This window comes from Drosophila serrata, unplaced genomic scaffold (assembly GCF_035046125.1).
Source record: "Drosophila serrata isolate PLE 108 unplaced genomic scaffold, ASM3504612v1 contig_347, whole genome shotgun sequence".
Classification (NCBI taxonomy): domain Eukaryota; kingdom Metazoa; phylum Arthropoda; class Insecta; order Diptera; family Drosophilidae; genus Drosophila; species Drosophila serrata.
In genome coordinates, this window is record NW_028257245.1 from 1061066 (window position 1) to 1079498 (window position 18433).

General features: G+C 42.6%; 7 protein-coding genes and 1 pseudogene across 11 annotated transcripts; 5 read left to right on the forward strand and 3 right to left on the reverse strand.

Moving 5' to 3' along the window:
* Positions 1–262: 262 nt before the first annotated feature.
* Positions 263–2686, reverse strand: LOC110189631 (mitochondrial sodium/calcium exchanger protein). Of its 3 annotated transcripts, none has more exons than XM_020959773.2 (8): positions 2551–2686; positions 2272–2492; positions 1889–2220; positions 1754–1828; positions 1192–1698; positions 994–1133; positions 703–937; positions 263–643 (listed from the first exon to the last, which is right to left on the reverse strand). In XM_020959773.2, exons 1-8 carry the CDS (start codon positions 2623–2625, stop codon positions 360–362), a joined length of 1869 nt encoding a protein of 622 aa, XP_020815432.2. In that variant the 5' UTR covers positions 2626–2686; the 3' UTR covers positions 263–359. The 3 variants fall into 3 exon arrangements, with proteins under 3 accessions (XP_020815432.2, XP_086694402.1, XP_020815433.2); XM_086838276.1 differs by having other exon boundaries at positions 2272–2487; positions 2551–2685; XM_020959774.2 differs by lacking the exon at positions 263–643 and having other exon boundaries at positions 744–911.
* Positions 2687–3031: 345 nt separating this feature from the next.
* Positions 3032–3683, forward strand: PGRP-SC1a (Peptidoglycan recognition protein SC1a). The gene has a single exon (XM_020959777.2). The coding sequence runs from the start codon at positions 3078–3080 to the stop codon at positions 3633–3635; it is 558 nt and encodes a 185-aa protein (XP_020815436.1). The 5' UTR covers positions 3032–3077; the 3' UTR covers positions 3636–3683.
* Positions 3675–6109, reverse strand: LOC110189632 (mitochondrial sodium/calcium exchanger protein-like). Its single transcript, XM_020959775.2, has 8 exons — positions 5962–6109; positions 5861–5895; positions 5585–5805; positions 5196–5521; positions 5068–5142; positions 4381–5006; positions 4073–4307; positions 3675–4013 (listed from the first exon to the last, which is right to left on the reverse strand). The coding sequence occupies exons 1-8, from the start codon at positions 5972–5974 to the stop codon at positions 3742–3744; spliced, it is 1803 nt and encodes a 600-aa protein (XP_020815434.1). The 5' UTR covers positions 5975–6109; the 3' UTR covers positions 3675–3741.
* A 658-nt stretch (positions 6110–6767) lies between these two features.
* LOC110189338 (GPI mannosyltransferase 4 pseudogene) lies at positions 6768–8270 on the forward strand (annotated as a pseudogene).
* Positions 8271–8357: 87 nt separating this feature from the next.
* LOC147642826 (uncharacterized) lies at positions 8358–8773 on the forward strand. Its single transcript, XM_086838284.1, has one exon. The coding sequence runs from the start codon at positions 8428–8430 to the stop codon at positions 8695–8697; it is 270 nt and encodes an 89-aa protein (XP_086694410.1). The 5' UTR covers positions 8358–8427; the 3' UTR covers positions 8698–8773.
* A 1656-nt stretch (positions 8774–10429) lies between these two features.
* LOC110189563 (mitochondrial sodium/calcium exchanger protein-like) lies at positions 10430–12907 on the reverse strand. 3 transcript variants are annotated; one of them, XM_020959692.2, is made up of 8 exons: positions 12751–12907; positions 12649–12692; positions 12373–12593; positions 11988–12313; positions 11859–11933; positions 11176–11801; positions 10868–11102; positions 10430–10767 (listed from the first exon to the last, which is right to left on the reverse strand). In XM_020959692.2, exons 1-8 carry the CDS (start codon positions 12761–12763, stop codon positions 10496–10498), a joined length of 1812 nt encoding a protein of 603 aa, XP_020815351.2. In that variant the 5' UTR covers positions 12764–12907; the 3' UTR covers positions 10430–10495. The 3 variants fall into 3 exon arrangements, with proteins under 3 accessions (XP_020815351.2, XP_086694403.1, XP_086694404.1); XM_086838277.1 differs by lacking the exon at positions 12751–12907 and having other exon boundaries at positions 12373–12466; positions 12543–12593; XM_086838278.1 differs by lacking the exon at positions 12373–12593.
* A 1581-nt stretch (positions 12908–14488) lies between these two features.
* PGRP-SC1b (Peptidoglycan recognition protein SC1b) lies at positions 14489–15127 on the forward strand. The gene has a single exon (XM_020959675.2). It carries the CDS (start codon positions 14535–14537, stop codon positions 15090–15092), a length of 558 nt encoding a protein of 185 aa, XP_020815334.1. The 5' UTR covers positions 14489–14534; the 3' UTR covers positions 15093–15127.
* A 2161-nt stretch (positions 15128–17288) lies between these two features.
* Positions 17289–18405, forward strand: PGRP-SC2 (Peptidoglycan recognition protein SC2). Its single transcript, XM_020959607.2, has one exon. The coding sequence runs from the start codon at positions 17631–17633 to the stop codon at positions 18303–18305; it is 675 nt and encodes a 224-aa protein (XP_020815266.2). The 5' UTR covers positions 17289–17630; the 3' UTR covers positions 18306–18405.
* Positions 18406–18433: the final 28 nt, after the last annotated feature.

Genomic DNA, 18433 nt, shown 5'->3' on the forward strand with positions numbered 1-18433 from the left:
AGATTTTCCTTCATTATGCAATAAGCTCCTTTTTTATGCTCGAGTGTCGGGTCAGGACATTTTGCCAGGAGTGTCGACTCCGCTGCATTTCAATGGACGACTGTCAGTTCCTTTGCTCGTTCGCCAACGCCTTTCGAGGGCATTTCCCCTGGCAATGTTTTAATTATGATACTTCATTAACTTAATTAGTCTGTGCGCTGGCGGGTGTGGCAGCTTCTACCTCCGATTATGGTTGAAAATACAGACCAAACTTACGGAATTCTACTTGAAAATAGCATTAAATTCTTTATAGTTATAAATTTTCAATTGGTAAAATTTCAACATTATAAGTTTGTAGAATTCATGAAATCATCTTGTAATTAAACTGGTTCCAATATTTTGTCCACGGAGAGATCGTGTATGACCTCCCATTCCACACAAACGGCAAAGAGCATGAAGATCAGGAAAATGCACCATAGGAAAACACCAGCGGATCGACGGGCGTGAAAATCAAACATGATGGACCACCATAGAGTGGTGGCAATTGTTATAACCAGGAAATAATAACAGATTTCACCATGCTCCCCGAACACCCAAGAGGCGGCGTCCTCCTGACGCACTCTCTTGTTGAATATAAAGGCCACGCTCATGCTGACCACAATGGCTGAAATAAAGGATAAACTCTGTATGATTCCTGAATCAATATTGAAGACACATTCTTACCAAAAACAGGACCACCTATGATGGCAGCAAAGGCCATCCGTCCATAGCCCTGCAGTGTCAATTGTGAGTTGGCTATCATATCCGGCGTGGCATTCGATATAGCTCCAATGGTGACGGCCATAAAGTTCTCCGACAGACGAAACACAATGCCCACAATCTCGGAGAGCACCTCCAACTCAGTGGCCGCTATCCAAATGGTTGTTATCGAACTGAAAAAGGTGAGCAAGGCGAAAAGCTAAAAAAGAATACCATGAGACCGCAATCAGGGACCCTAAAGCTTCGTGTCCTTACTAGGTGATAGAACGGTGGCACATCCGTCCGGGAATGAATGAATATCATAATGGCCAGCGGAACTGTCAGACATGGCGTCCACATGGATATGTTCAGATTGAGTGTTATGTACCAAGTGTGGTATTTGCTGGACACCGCAGCTAGAGGTGATCCGCTTAGGACATTAGATGCTCTGCCCCAGGACTCGCATATACCTACAATGCACCAAGGTGATGACCACAAACGGATTCAACACAATCTGCAAGCAATTGAGCAGCTTGCTCCAGCCGTGCTTGTCCTTCTCAAAGTCCACCACGGGAATGAAGACCAGCAGTACGAACACCAGTGGACTTCGGATGATCAGGAAAAATCGCTGACAGCAACCACCCAGCTCCCACGCCTCTCCGTCGATGGGATTAAGGGACTCTAAGAACTCCCGGAAGAGCAGAAGGTTCTTTGGATTCTCCGAATTGTACAGATACTTGCGATTCTTCTCGACATCAACGGGCACGGGAGCATCCTTCTGCTTCGGGGTGACAAAGTAACCAGCAGTAGTGGCTTCGGTAAACTGACGACCCGACGACCTAGAGCGGCGGTAGTTGGTCGTATCATGAATGGGAAGTTCATCATCCAGCTCCCACAAGGTCAGTTTCTCCATCTTGGCCCTGTACTCCCCTTGGGATGGAGTACGTAATCTTTGCATTTCCTCGATTTCCCCCCGAAGCTCTGGATGGGAGACATTACTATAGATCCTTGGTCCTTGATTTGCTTAACAACTTACTCTTCATGGAGTAACGCATAATGACGAGATCAATGACATTTATTGTCACGTAGACAACATACACGAAGATCAGACCTGGGAAATAGGAAATAAAAGATGTTGCAACTGGCAGGTAAGGTCATGAGTTGATCTTACCAATGCTCTCCCATATGGTCACAGTGCCCGGGCCATTCTTAACCATCACATAACGCAGTACCTCCACGCCGAGCAGCAGGAACAACAGATCCCGCACCGTGCAGTGTCCGTTCATTTTGAAGGGCCTCAGAAAGCACACAGTGCCGCCGCTTAGGAGAATGATGGCCAGGGCATTGCCCACCGCGATGGTGAAGATCGGGGCTTCGGCTCGCACGGGCATCAGATTGGCAATTATGTCCGGACACGAGTTGCCAAAGGCCAGGAAGGTGACGCCCGCCAGATACTCGTTCATGTGCAGCTTCAGGCAGACTATCTTCAACACGGGCGAAAAGCTGCAACCGCGCAGGTAAATACCTGTCAGTCGAAGATATTCAGGAACTTACAAGGTACTAATATTGAAGGACATCACCCACAGGAACACCACACAGATGAGCATGAAAAAGCACATCAACAGGATCTCCGTGGCTTTATTTTCAATGTCAATGGAGCAGTACATCATGCGGAAATAGTTGAAGAAATTAATAATACGCTTACAGTCATGGGCTCTTTTGGCCATCATGCAACGCATAGAGTAGGGCAACCGCATCACAGCCACACAGCTTATCTGTCAGAAGGAAGGATGAAGGATTAAGTTTACAACAATTATAAATCAGCGCAATCACGTTTGTCAAAAAGTTCTCAAATTCAAAGTCCAGTTCCGTAAAGTTCCACTGCGATCTTCTACTACGCAGACTCATTATAGAGATTAATGTATTTCAAAGAATTTCGTCTTTTAGTGACGGAAATTGTAGGGCCACCTTAAAGAATAGAATGTGATAAAGGATAGCTTTTACAATTAGCCAGTTTCTAATCCATTGTAAATCTAAAATTATCCTCTCTTTCCTCGCCATCGAAGCATCACGAAAATCCAATGCGTCCACTGCCAGCCATTATGTCGGCGAGAACTTCCATTGATAATACGACACCTTAATCAGTTGCGGAATAAATCAACTTCAGCCGATTGTGAGGCAGTCCGCTCGGAGGGTCTTCCCCTAATAAGAATCTTAGCAAGTGCCGCCGAAGGGGGCTGTAAATCAGCCTAAAAGACTTTATAAGCCGCAATATTATTTTGGATCGCCGTCTCCTATATAAGCGCCCCATGGCACCTCAATCTCCATCAAGCGATCGTCAACTATTACAGCTGGTAATCATGGTTTCCAAAGTGGCTCTCCTCCTCGCCGTCCTGGCTTGCAGCCAGTACATGGCCCAGGGTGTCTACGTCGTCCCCAAAGCGGAGTGGGGCGGTCGCGGTGCCAAGTGGACCGTTGGCCTGGGCAACTACCTCAGCTACGCCATCATTCACCACACCGCCGGCGCCTACTGCGAGACCCGTGCCCAGTGCAACGCCGTCCTCCAGAGCGTCCAGAGCTACCACATGGACTCCCTGGGCTGGCCCGACATCGGCTACAACTTCCTCATCGGCGGAGATGGCAATGTGTACGAGGGCCGAGGCTGGAACAACATGGGTGCCCATGCCGCCGAGTGGAACCCCTACAGCATCGGCATTAGCTTCCTGGGCAACTACAACTGGGACACTCTGGAGCCGAACATGATCTCTGCCGCCCAGCAGCTGCTCCAGGATGCCGTCAACCGTGGCCAGCTCAGCTCCGGCTACATCCTGTACGGCCATCGTCAGGTCAGTGCCACCGAGTGCCCCGGTACCCACATCTGGAACGAGATCCGGGGATGGTCCCACTGGTCTGGTTAAATTCCCAATTCTTCCTCAATAAACACACACGAACAGAAATGAATAATACAACGGGGTGCAAAATTTTATTGACCCAACAAAGGGTATGTGAAGTCGGGGTCGTGCCTTAGTCTTTCACTTCGATAACCGTATCAGCGGTAAAGTCGTGGATCACGTTCGCCTCGATGAGAGTTACGTAAATGAAGAACATTACGTACAAACACCACAAAAAGATACCACCGGATCGTCGGGCGTTAAAGTCTAAGACTAAACACATCCATGAAGTGGAGAAGACAGTTAAAAGCAAGAATATGTAGATGGTCTCGCCAAAGTCCCCGAGCAAGTGCCTAGACTCAGAATTACTACGTGCAAACTGTGCGCCAAGGTTGATTGTTATATCTGTGGGAGGTCACACAATTGGTTAATCCAAAATTGGAAATGGAAAATCAGGGGCTTACCGAATACTATGCCGCCAACGATGCCGCCGAAGGCCATTTTTCCGTACCCATTCTTGGAGAGTTGGATATAGGCGATCATGTCCGGCACTGCATTAGAGAACGCATTGAAGGTGACTGTCATGTAGTTCGACGATTGATTGAACACGGAGCCGATGATTGAGATGATCACCTCCATTTCCCAGGAGCAAATCCAGATAAGAGTGACCACGGTGACAATAGTGAAAATGGAAAATAACTAGAAGGTGAGAGCGGAAGTGGATATGGATAAGGAACAGGAATCGAAATTGGAAGCATGATGTTCATCTTACTTTATGGTAGGGCGGCGGAATGTCAGTGCGAGTGTCGACAAAGACAATAAGCGACAGCGGCACTGTTACCGCAAGGGACCACAAGGCTTTATCAAAGTAAATATTAATCAACCAACTGTTATTATGAGTGGTAAAGTACGCAGTTTCTAAAAGTATAGCGACTAGAAATGGATTTGTAATGATCTGAATGCAATTGAGTAACTTGCTCCAGCCATGCTTTATCTGCTCATAGTTTACCATTGGTATCGCCAGTCTAAGCAAGAACATAGCTGGCGAAACGCAAATCAGTGCAGCCCGCCCGTATTTGCCGCTAAACATCCAATGCTCAGGATCAATGGGATTTAGGTCCTGGATGAACTCGGTGAACAGAAAACGATTCTTTGGATTATTTTTGTTGTGGAAGAGCACTCTGTTGCTCTCCACATCCACCTTCCTTGGCTCTACCAATGGCTTCGGTGTGACAAAGACACCGGCGCGAAAAATACCATACCGAGTCTTCATACGCAGTATCTTGAAGTCATCGTCCACCTCGAGATCTTTTAATGTAGTTACCTTGTCATACAGCTTTTTGTCCAGCATCGGGGAGCTCCGCTTGTATCTCAGAATCTCAATTTCGCGTCGCAGTTCAACAGGAAACAGAAAAAAAACATTAAACTACGTCTACTTATTATATTTCCAAACACTTACTTCTTATATTGTAACGCATAAGGAGAAAGTCAATTATATTTACAGCCAGGTATATGGGGTATATGAGCAATATAACTAATAAGGATATAAGTTTAGATCTTTGTAGTTAACCGCTCTTTTTTACTCACTTAAACCCTTCACCCAATACGTTGGTGAATCTGTCTGAATGAAGAAACGGATCAGTTGTAATAGGAATATTACAAAGAGGAAATCGCGAAAAACACTGGCACTGTTTATTTTGAATGGCATTATAACGTAGATTGTTCCACCCATCACACATATAGATGTCAGGGCATTTGACATAGCTAAATTCATGGTGGGAGATCCACTCCGTACCGCTGAAAAATTGAGCATAAAATCGGAAGTGGAGTTGGCCACGCCCACAAGTAATACGCCGGCCAAGTACTCGTTCAACTTTAACCTTATGGCTGCGATTTTCAGTGCTGGCAAATAGCTTTGGGATTTTATATAAATCACATATATGTATGTAACGCATAGTTTAAGGTCGCCAACTCACTATTCGTTGATGCAAATAAAAACGACACAGAAAAACAGGAAATAGATCAAAACAAATAAGCAGAGCACGCCGATCTCCTTGCTCTCGTTGCGAACTTTTAAATCACAATACATCAACTCAAAATAATTGATAATATTTGTATATCTATCGCAGTCCCTAAGTTTTTTGGCCAGTATACAGCGAGATGAATATCTGACACTCATCACGGACAAGCAGGTCATCTGGATGCCTCACTTAAATACATAGTTATAATATACAATAATCAAATATACTCACGTTGGCCATAAAGTGAGTAAACTCATCGTGTATGTCTGTGACATGGAAAGTCCTTTGGTTTCAGGCTAAAATTCAGTGAAAATGCAATAGAGACTACATACCAACCAGATGCATGATGAAAATAAAAATGTATCTTTGTTTACTACACGCAAGAGTAAAATTTATCTTCGCAATAGTCAATATAGTAGTATAGGATGTTTTCAAGATCAACGTGACAGCAATTGGAAATGCCACTGGGATGTAAAGGGATTTATTTGAATCAAATAATTTAATATTCAAAGTCTACAAATTTATAAAAACCATGGTCCGTGTCTCTACTACCCATTAGACCGAGCGAGATGTAAATAGAGATATTACAATTTAATTGTCTAAAAACTGTTATGGTTAACAATTGATTGCACTCAAAATCGCAGAGTATGACCATTAATATTCATATTAATTTATTATACATCTGATGTTTTATTATTATTTACCAAACTCAAGGATAAAATTTAACTTCTTTATTGAGGTACAAATATTTCGACGAATTTGTGTTGCAGTCACTTAATTCTACCCTTTCAGGGTATTATTCTTGATCAGCATAAACAGCCGAGTCGATCTAGCCATGTCCGTCTGTCCATATGTCCGTCTGTCCGTTTCTACGCAAACTAGTCTCTCAGTTTTGAAGCTATCTAAACGAAACTTTGTAGTTAGTCTACTATATACTCTCACTCGTATATATGTCGGAACGGACCGGATCGGACGACTATATCATATAGCTGCCATAGGAATGATCGGAAAATTAAAAAAAAATATATATATACCACTTTCAGTTTTCAACAGATTTTAATCAAATTTAAGTACGACAAGGCGCATTTGGAAGCTAAAGAACGCCCTGCCGCCGCATAATCTGCAGCACCTGCTGGCCATGTTCACGATTTGTGTAGCCGGGGTATACAATCGGCCCACCTTCCTGCTTTTTGGAGCACCCATGGTCTTCTTTTGGTTGCTGCGTGGGATGGGCACGCGGACTCTCACCTTTCGGGACTTAAACCTATAGATACACGCATAATTCCCTTTTGTTTGTGTGCTCTGCCTGTTCTTGTGGTGTTCATCTTCTGCGATTCGCTATACTACCAGCACCTAACCAAAGAGTGTATAGAGTAAATTGTATAGTCTTTGACCTAACCGTGGGCGAGCTGCACATGATGCACCTGAACATCGATAGCTTTGTCTTTACGCCCTGGAACTTCATCAAAGCGAACCTGGACTCTGCGCAAACGGCCAGCCATGGTGTGCATCCTGTTACGTTCATCTGATGGTCAACATGCCGATGCTTTTCAATGTCCTGGCCGTGTCTTCGCTGGGTGCCTTTGCTCAGCAGCTGCTACGCTTCTTCCGGGCGGAGTACCAAGTGCTGCCGCGCTTCCAAAGTATTGTGTCGCTCATGTCGGGAGCCATCTTCGTGCCGCTATTCTTTCTATCACTAATCAACCATCAGGAGCCGCGATTCCTGCTGCTACACGCTCCCAAGCTGAATACCGGATTTAGTGCCAAGTGTCCCTTCCAGAAGGAACACCCGCTGTTGCATTGGTTCTACGACAGATGGCTCTCGAGCAAGGCTTCCGGGCCGTATCTCCTGAAGATCTGGTATGTGAGCAATGTGGCGCTCACCCTCTTCTTCGGTTTCATCCATCAGGCTGGGGTTTATCCCCTGACAGCAGACATGTCGCATGTGATGGCCACCAAGCCGGCGGCCACTCACGTCCACCTGATGACCTCGCACATCCTCAGCCTGCCGCTGCACCTGCTCAACATTCCCAACTCCCGGGTGCTGCACTTTAATAGGCAAATGCATCAGCGCTATCGCCGCCAGAGGGACTTTACGGCGGCCTCGCCCTGGATTCCCTGATGTAAAAGGTGAAGCTAATCACCAAGTCCAGACCAAGTCGCCTGCCGATCTCCATGAGGCTCTAGCTCACTCCAATGCCAGCAGCTACCTGAACTTTGAGTTTCTGAACGTCTTCTATCCGCATCTTTCCACGGAGGCATCCATCAACTGGGACTGGCGCTGTACGAGATCGATGTAAGGCGCAAGAAGTCGCCAAGCTCAGTAGATGTGAAAAGATTCTGATCTCTGCGGAAGATATTCCGTAGACATTCCTGCTAACCGCACAGAATACTTTAAAAATACTTTATAAATACTCCTAATCATTACCAAATAGCTACTTAATCTTTAACTATTAATTAAGTTTTGGCAAATACTCGAACCAATCCATAGAATAATATTACCATGTGACCAAAGACAAAGCGGAGCAGCCGAAGTGGAAATCCCATCGGAGAGTTGTCGCCATCAGATCTCTCGCCGTGAATGCTGGAAAAGAGTAATCCATTTGACACGCCTGGCAGAAATCTTGCGCTGCGAACGCAATTGTGTTCTAATTAAGTTTTTTTTTTAATTTTGTGCTGCCTAAGCCGGAAACCCGTTTTGGCCAAAGTGGCGACAATTGGCCTATAAAATGGCAAAGTAAAGTGGTTAACAGCATCAGTTGCTGGCAAACCAACAAACCCAAACCAACCAAATCAACATGAAGTTCCTCATCTGCTTGGCTCTCTGCATTGCCGCCGCCCAGGCTGGCTTCATCGCCTCTCCGGTGACCACCTATGCCGCTGCTCCTTATGCCGCCACCTATGCTGCCGCCGCTCCTGCTTACTCCACCTATGCCGCTGCTGCTCCCGCCTACACCGCTCCGGTGTACAGCGCTCCGGCCTATACCGCTCCCGTGACCACCTACACTGCTCCCATTTCCACCTATGCTGCTCCAGCCATCGTCAGCCCCTTCCTGAAGAAGAAGTAAACGGGAAGTTGCAAGACATGCACCCATTGATCCATCCAAACGATTTGATAAGATATAGCCCTTTTATATTACTCTACAATTTTGTGTTAAGTTTTATGAAAATCGGACTACTATTTTGTTCAAAACATGAATAGGTAAATGAAATGAAAGCAGGCATAACTGCGTTGTTTTTTAACATATGTTTACAAAATTTATATTGTATTGATTTCAGTCATCGAAGTTCTATCTGCAAGGGTATACAAACTTCGGCGTGCCGAAGTTAGCTTCCTTTCTTGTTTTAAACTTAAATATTTTCCAATAATCGATAAAAGAAAACTTCTTTTGCTGCTGTAGTTATGTGATATTTATGATCATTTCCGCTGGTTTCGGTTCGGTTTATCATTGACTTTAAAACGGTCTCGACTGATCTAACGAGTCTCTTCCATATGAAGTTGAAGTGCCTCACAATCGCTTTATAAAATCCCTATAAAGTGGATTTCGTCAGAATCGATCTTCTTTAGTTCTTGCTTCTCTACTTTCTACCTTTCCCTGAGGTGTGTTCCATTTGTCGAAGAAAGTTTCTTCTAGAGTCCGCAAACACATTATGAATGAGCTTATATCGATATGTTATATATATATCTATATGTTACTACTCAATGTTGACCATTATAAATATATATATACATATATGTACAGGGTCTTTGAAAACAAGCCATCGGGCGACACTGGATCCATTGATCCTATGAGGTGTAATAATAAGCCTTTGTGATGGACTCTAAAGCTCGGTGACACTGATCCATAGACTCCTTTGCAATGAATGGCGCGCATCAAATACCATATGTAATTTTGACGAATATGCTTGAAGTTATATTGTCCTTTTGCAGCCACAGAAATCGTTGGAAATGCATGCCGCTCTGCTGAATGACCATTTGATGAAACATCTCAGCGATATTAAATTAAAATTAAAAAAAAACAAAAGTGTATTTAAATAATTTGTATATTTAATTTAAACAGAGGCCCCGCCAATGTTAAGTAAACAGCTGTTAATTCAGCTGTCGCGGCTGCGTTGCTGCTGCGTTTCCCTGATTGACGGTTAATCGTTGAAAAATTTTGCAATTTTAAAGTGACAAGTAAATAAACAATTAATTACAACACTTACAATAGCTTTTAAAAGCCAGTCCAATTCCTGGGGTTTGTAATATGGTTTTGTGATCGTAGATTGTAGAAAGTAACTGTATTGCCCCAATAATCTTTTGTTACTTTTAACCCTATTAAAACCGAAAAATACCTAGTGTATTCTAATTTTTAAATAGAGGTACAAAGTAAGTGCACTTCTAAACTTTTTCTATGTTGCAGAGTTATCCGTCCTTGTTATGTGATATTAATTTACAACTTTTGCGCACCTCCTCTGAAATTTAATTTTAACGGTTCAATCTTACCTTTGGCGTGCTTTTTGACATATGGAACGCTTAAATAGCTATGTTATGTATGTATTCTATGGATATTTTATACTTTTAAGTTATTTTACAGAGAATTCATCAGATTGTGACGAAGCTCTCTGAGGTGCTTCCCCCCACAGCGAATCAGAGTAAGTGCCGCCAAGTAGCGCTGTAAATCAGTGGGAGACGCCATGATAAGCTGCGACTTTACGCCACAGAGTGCCTCGGTACCCCCTCTGGAACGAGGTCCGCGGCTGGTCCCACTGGTCCGGTCAGATCTCTAATCCTCCTCAATAAACACACACGAACAAAAATAAGTAATACAACAGCGTGCAAAATTTTATTGACCCAAAAAGGGTATGTGAAGTCGGGATCGTGCCTTAGTCCATCACTTCGATAACCGGATCAGCGGTAAAGTCGTGGATCACTTCGATCTCCATGAGAGTTACGTAAATGAAGAACATTCCGTACAAACACCACAAAAAGATACCACCAGATCGTCGGACGTTAAAGTCTAAGACGAAGCTCCAGAATATCGTGGAGCATATTGTCAACATCAAGAATATGTAGAGGGTCTCGCCATAATCTCCGAGCATGTGCGAATGCTCTGCTTTATTTTTTGCAAAGTGTGCCCCAACGTTGCTTACCATATCTGCCACAGAATTGGGTATTGCAAAATATATAAATACAAATATATAAATATACACATATATATGTAATATATATATATATATGAAAATTCAAGGTCTTACCAAACACAATGCCACCAATGATGCCGCCGAAGGCCATCTTTCCGTACCCATGCATGGTGAGATGGATATAGGCGATCATATCCGGCACTGCACGAGAGAACGAAGTGAAGGTGACTGTCATGTAGTTGCCGGATTGATTTAACACGCTGCAAATGATTGTGACGATCACCTCCATTTCCCAGGAACAAATCCAGACAAAAGTGACCACGGTGATAACGATGGGAAAGACAAATAACTAGAAGGCGGAAGCGGAAGTAGCAATGGAATTAGAACAGGAATCGACATTGGAAGCTTGATGTTCATCTTACTTTATGGTAGTGCGGCGGAATGTCAGTGCGAGTGATCATAAAGATAAGAAGTGACAGCGGCACTGTTACCAGAAGGGACCACAAGGCTAAATCATAAGAAAAATGAATCACCCAACCGTGAAGATGAGAGGTATTGAACACACTTTCCAAAAGCAGAAAGACTATACATGGATTTATAACGATCTGCAGGCAATTGAGTAACTTGCTCCAGCCATGCTTAATCAGCGTATAGTTTACCATTGGGATCGTCAGTCGAAGTGCAAACAACACTGGTGCCATGCATATCATTTTAAGCCGCCCAAGTTTGCCACTCAACAACCATTGCTCTGGATCAATAGGATTCAGGACCAGGAAAAACTCGGCAAAGAGAAAACGGTTCTTTGGGTTATTTTCGCTGTGCAAGACCGTTCTGTTGCTCTCCACATCCACCTTCTTTGGTTCAACCATTGGCTTCGGTGTGACATAGACACCGCCGCGGAAAATACCATAGTGAGTTTTCAAACGCAGTATCTGGAAGTCACCGTCCACCTCAAGATCGGTTAATGCAAGGACCTTGTTATACAGCTTTTTTTCCACGTGCGGGGAGCTCGGCTCGTATCTCAGAAGGTTTATTTCGCGTCGGAGTTCAAGAGGAAACAAAAAACATTAAACTATGATTACTTATTATATTTCCAAACACTTACTTCTTATATTGTAACGCATAAGCACTAAATCAATTATATTTACAGCCAGGTATATGGGGTATATAAGAAATACAACTAAATAAGGATATAAGTTTAGATCTTTGTACTTAGCCGTTCTTTTCTACTCACTTAAACCCTTTACCCAATCCGGTAGTGTAGTTGACTCCATTAAGACACGGATCAGCTGTACAATGAGTATTATAAAAACCAAATCGCGAAAAACGCAGGCACCATTTATTTTGAATGGCATTATAACGCAGATTGTTCCACCCATCACACATATAGATGTCAGGGCATTTGCCATAGCTATATTCATGGTGGGAGATCCACTCCGTACCGCTGATAAATTGAGCATAAAATCGGGAGTGGAGTTGGCCACGCCCACCAGAATTACACCGGCCAAGTACTCGTTCATCCTAAACCTTATGGCTGCGATTTTCAGTGCTGGCAAATAGCTTTGGAAGTTTATATAACATTAGTATATGTAAGGTAAGGTTTACGCTCACCAACTCACTATTCGTTGATGCACACAAAAACGATACAGAACATTAGAATGTAGATCAAAATAAAAAAGCAGATCACGGCTATCTCCACATACAGGTTGCTAACTTTGAGAACACAATACATCAACTCGAAATAATTGATAATATTTGTATATCTATCGCAATCCTTAAGTTTTCGTACCATTAAACAGCGACCGGGATAGTCGAGATTCATCACGGACAAGCAGGTCATCTGGATGCCTCACTTAAATACATAGCTATAATACACAATGATCAAATACACTTACGTTGGCCATAAATTGATAAAACTCCTCCTGCACATCTTTAACTTCTGGAAAGTCTTTGGCTTCAGACGGAAATTCAATTAAAATGTAATAGAGACTACATACCAACGATATCCATGATGAAAATATAATTGTACGTTTGCTTACTCCACGAAAGGGTAAAATTTATCTATAGTCAATATAGCATAAGATGTTTTCAAAATTAACGTGACAGCAAAAGGAAATGCTACTGGGGTGTATAAAAGGATTTTTTTTTAACAATTAGGAGAGCTCAAGCAATCGAACTTAATATTCAAATATTCCACAACTTAATTAAGCCATGGTTCGTGTCTCTACTACTTATTAGACCGAGTGAGATGGATATAGAGATATTAAAATTTAATTGTCTCAAAACTCCCATGTTTATCAATTGATTGTACTTAAAATTGCAGAATATGTCCATTAATATTTATATTAATTTATTATAAATTTGATTCTTTATTATTATTTACCAAACTCAAGGATAAAATTGAACTTCTTTTTTGAAGAACGGATGATTTGCGTAGGCTAATTAAAAGTTGGACAAATTTGTGTTGTAGTCACTTTATTTTTAAGTAAAATATTTAACAACAAGAAAGGAAGCTAACTTCGGCTCGCCGAAGTTTATATACCCTTGCAGATAGAACTTCTATGAATAATAAAACATACAATATAAGTGATATATATTTGTGTTAAAAAACAATGAAGTAATACCTGCTTTCATTGTATTCACCTATACATATTATATTTGCAGTTTTACATTCAAAGATTTGTATTTTTCCTCTACATCAAGCGATCGTTTGTATGGCACCTATATGATATAATAGTCCGATTTTCATGAAATTTGACACAAAATTTAAGACTAATATAAAATGCCTATACCTAAAATTTGATGAAAATCAGTTGAAAACTAAAAAGGTTATAAATCTAATTGTATTAATTTCTCGATCGTTCCTATGGGAGCTATATGATATAGTAGTCCGATTTTCATAAAATTTTATGCAAAATTGTAGAGTATAGTAAAATGGCTATATTTCAAATTTGATCCAATTCTATTGAAAACTGAAAAAGTTAAAAATTTTTTTGTAAAAATTTTCCGATCATTCCTATGGCAGCTATATGATATAGTCGTCCGATCCGGCCCGTTCCGACATATATACGAGTGAGAGTATATAGAAGACTAACTACAAAGTTTCATTCAGATAGCTTCAAAACTGAGAGACTAGTTTGCGTAGAAACGGACAGACGGACAGACGGACAGAAGGACAGACGGACAGACGGACATGGCTAGATCGACTCGGCTGTTGATCCTGATCAAGAATATATATACTTTATATAGTCGGAGGTGCCTCCTTCACTGCGTTGCAAACTTCTGACTGAAATTATAATACCCTGCAAGGGTATAAAAATAGGCGTCTTTAAATAACTTTGTGTTGCGGCCAGGCCAGTGTTTCCTGAAGTGCAAACTAAATCAATCCGGCTGCTGATCAGGATCAGGAATATGTATATACATATATATTATATAGAGCCGAAACTATGTAAATTATGGGTTGTTAAGTCTTTCTACCTGAATTGATTCAGTGATCAAGAACAACATTTGTGGTTAGAAAACTATGCTCAAATCACCTATTTGAACCGATAAGGACGTACTGAAATGGCCAAGCGAATAAATCAAAATCATCAGATTGTGACGAAGCTCTCTCTGAGGTACTTCCCCCAAAAGCGAATCAGAGTAAGTGCCGCCAAGTAGCGCTGTAAATCAGTGGTAGACGCCAAGATAAGCTTCGACTTTGGATCGCCATCTCCTATATAAGCGCCCCATGGCACCTCAATCTCCATCAAGCGATCGTCAACTATTACAGCTGGTAATCATGGTTTCCAAAGTGGCTCTCCTCCTCGCCGTCCTGGCTTGCAGCCAGTACATGGCCCAGGGTGTCTACGTCGTCCCCAAAGCGGAGTGGGGCGGTCGCGGTGCCAAGTGGACCGTTGGCCTGGGCAACTACCTCAGCTACGCCATCATTCACCACACCGCCGGCGCCTACTGCGAGACCCGTGCCCAGTGCAACGCCGTCCTCCAGAGCGTCCAGAGCTACCACATGGACTCCCTGGGCTGGCCCGACATCGGCTACAACTTCCTCATCGGCGGAGATGGCAATGTGTACGAGGGCCGAGGCTGGAACAACATGGGTGCCCATGCCGCCGAGTGGAACCCCTACAGCATCGGCATTAGCTTCCTGGGCAACTACAACTGGGACACTCTGGAGCCGAACATGATCTCTGCCGCCCAGCAGCTGCTCCAGGATGCCGTCAACCGTGGCCAGCTCAGCTCCGGCTACATCCTGTACGGCCATCGTCAGGTCAGTGCCACCGAGTGCCCCGGTACCCACATCTGGAACGAGATCCGCGGATGGTCCCACTGGTCTGGTTAGACAACATTGTTATTAAATTTGTATTGAAAATTCTACTCCAACTTGGTTACATCTTGGGTGATCTGGCGGAGATTGATGGGGTGGGGCTCCCGGCTACTGGCTGGGTAATTGGGATACGGCTAGACTCCTGGCTCCATTAACCATCTTCGTTTTGCAGCCGAACCGTCACGTTCGTGCTGTCAAAGTATTCATTCGTTCAATTTTCTCAAAAACTTTTAAAATCCAACGGAGCCGGGGCAGGAGCTGGCGCAGGATGAGCAGGATGTGTGCCAAACTTGCAGAATATCATTATGTCGTCCGGACATTCGGGCCAAGCCTGACACATTTTAGTTATTTCTTTTGAGGGACAAGACGATCCAACAAAAAAAACTCTGTAAGAACAATTTCAAACTTGTACCGAAAAGGACTAAAAGCCGAAGGGAACTTTACAATTGGTGACCGCTTACCAGGGAGAACTATTTGCTACTTGAACCACAGTCTCATTAACGACATCCTCGTTAACAAAGCCAAGTCTGAATGGGTCGCAGTTGTTTTTGTTTCCGCGCTTAATAACTTGCTCAAGCTTTCAGTTTTTGAGATTCATCTTCTCCCCCTTGGCGCGGCCTGAAGGAGAAGCCACTCGGAAGGCACTCGGATGGCTTGGCAAACTGGCTTGACAAAGTGGTTTGACCCACCCACTTCTCGCCTGCTTCCTGCCAACTTTTGGATTACTACAAGCTGTGGAATTTTCATTTTTTTGACCACCAGCTAAGTGAAGGTTTGATGAACTCAGATTAGTTCAAACGGAAATTTACAAGAGCCACCTGCAGTTGCGAGCAGATAACAGGGACATACGCACTTTGATAAGAAAAAATAATCTGCTTAAAGTGTGTTATAATCAATTAAATGATGTCTAAAATATGAATGAAATATCAGGTTTCTTTCTTTCCTTAAAGTCTGTCCTTCCTAGAACCATTACTCTAATTTTTGTTGCTCAGAAGTTGTACATTTTGGTATAGCATACTTTTAGAGACTGTTTTTGAAGGAGTTTGACGAGATAATGAAACTAATTTATATTGGTCTATAAAAAAATAAGGAATATGCCCATAAATTATTTGGTATTTTATATGTACTCTCTAATCAGTTTACATTCTGTTTTCTATTCAGTTTCGCCATTTCATTCAGTTTCTTCAATCTACCATATACTACGTCATTGCACAAAAAAGAAGGTCCAATCATGGGTCTGTTATCTTGTGGATCCTATTTGAAAATATATAGCAGAGATCACTAATCTAATCACCATTTTTAACTCAACATTCTACGCCTCTGATTGCCAATATTTTGATAGTATTTTGGTGTGTGCCTCAATGATTCGTATCAGCCACTTATTACACTTGATTTTTTAAAAATGCTCATAAATTATTTAGCGAAAAGCCATCATTATCAATGATGATAACAACAAATTTAAAAAAATGGCTGAACAAAATTTATATGCGAAATAACACACAAGTCGTATGATGATGCTCTATGGCATAAGAGTCACAGTGGGGCAATGTTATTCTATATTTTTATTATACTATCACATTACAAATTAATTGAAAAATGTGTTAAAAAATTCAGGCAGGCATTGAAAGTTCAATTTGGAATTCACACAGAGCAGTCAGGAAAATTAGCAATTGGGCCTTTGGGGACTACATTAATTTTCAGATAAAAAATAGAATGGATGCTGTTATAATAAAAGGTCAAATTATTAAAAGTTTCTAGCAGCCTTGAAAGCTCAGAACTGTTTATAGGACAGGATATTTGTAAGTTTATTTATACCATTCGGGATTTATGGCAATTTTATCCGCTGATTGAAAGCTCCTGATTTATAATAGATGGTAAATAGTCTCCAAATATTGTCATAATCAGTTGTGCTATAAAAGCTAAATTCCTATTACCTTAATAAATTCCCCAAAAACCTTTATGTTCTCTTGATATTAATATCAAAAAAGAATTATTAAAGATAAGAGAAAGAAATCATCAAAGAAAAAGTGCTATCACTAATTACAACTTAATATTACTATTTTCATTTATAAATCTCAGAAGTCTGCCAAGAACTTAAACTAAAGACATATTAACTTTCCATAATTTTATTTACTATAATTAAAGCTTAAATTCAATATCCTTTATCGCAGATACTATTGCAAGGTAGTAAAGAAAAATTATAGGAACTTTTAAACCTTAAGTACAAGAAATTCATCTTGTTTTATATGCCATAAAAGCCCGATAGCGAAACCTTAAGAATGGCTTCCGGATAAGAATAATAATAATAATAAAGCTAATCAAAAAAAATATTGGAAATTCTGGCCCCCGACAGATATATTCACAATATTTTGATGGGTCTTCGTTGGTACTATATATACTTTATAGACGAATATACACGTAGATTGCCCCTCCTGAGGGGCGGGCATTTTAGACAAATTAATTAATGCCACTTGGCCTGATTAGAAGTGTGATTGGGCCCCGTCGTCATCGCCGTATCGGGATCTGGCCACCAGATAGTCCCCGCCGTATCAGATGGAAGCACACGCCCGGATCGTCCCCGAACTTCACATCGGCTGTCAGGCGGCGATAAGCCGAGTTTGCGACTATATAAGGGTCCGATCCCTCTACAGGGCATACAATCGATCCGCAACCATGGCAAACAAAGCTCTCGTCCTTCTGGCCGTCCTCTTCTGCGCCCAGGCCGTCCTCGGCGTCACCGTCATCTCCAAGTCGGAGTGGGGCGGCCGTGCCGCCAAAAGCAAGTCCACCCTGGCCAGCAAGCTGAGCTATGCCGTGATCCACCACACCGCCGGCAACTACTGCTCCACCAAGGCTGCTTGCATCACCCAGCTGAAGAACATCCAGGCCTACCACATGGACTCCCTGGGCTGGGCTGATATCGGCTACAACTTCCTCATCGGCGGTGATGGCAATGTATACGAGGGTCGCGGCTGGAACGTGTTGGGTGCCCATGCCACCAACTGGAACTCCAAGTCCATTGGCATCTCCTTCCTGGGTAACTACAACAGCGACAAGATCACCTCCGCCCAGATCACCGCCGCCAAGGGTCTGCTCTCCGATGCCGTGTCCCGCGGTCAGATCGTGTCAGGCTACATCCTGTACGGTCATCGCCAGGTCGGCTCCACCGAGTGCCCTGGAACCAACATCTGGAACGAGATCCGCACCTGGTCCAACTGGAAGGCCTAAGTTTGCCAGATCAATGCATTAACAAAAAACGAAAAAAAAAATTATTCAAATAAAATAAATTTCATATAAAAACGTAAAAATACAAATATCACACACGCAAGCTTGGCGGGTGCTTTTTTTACGGGGAA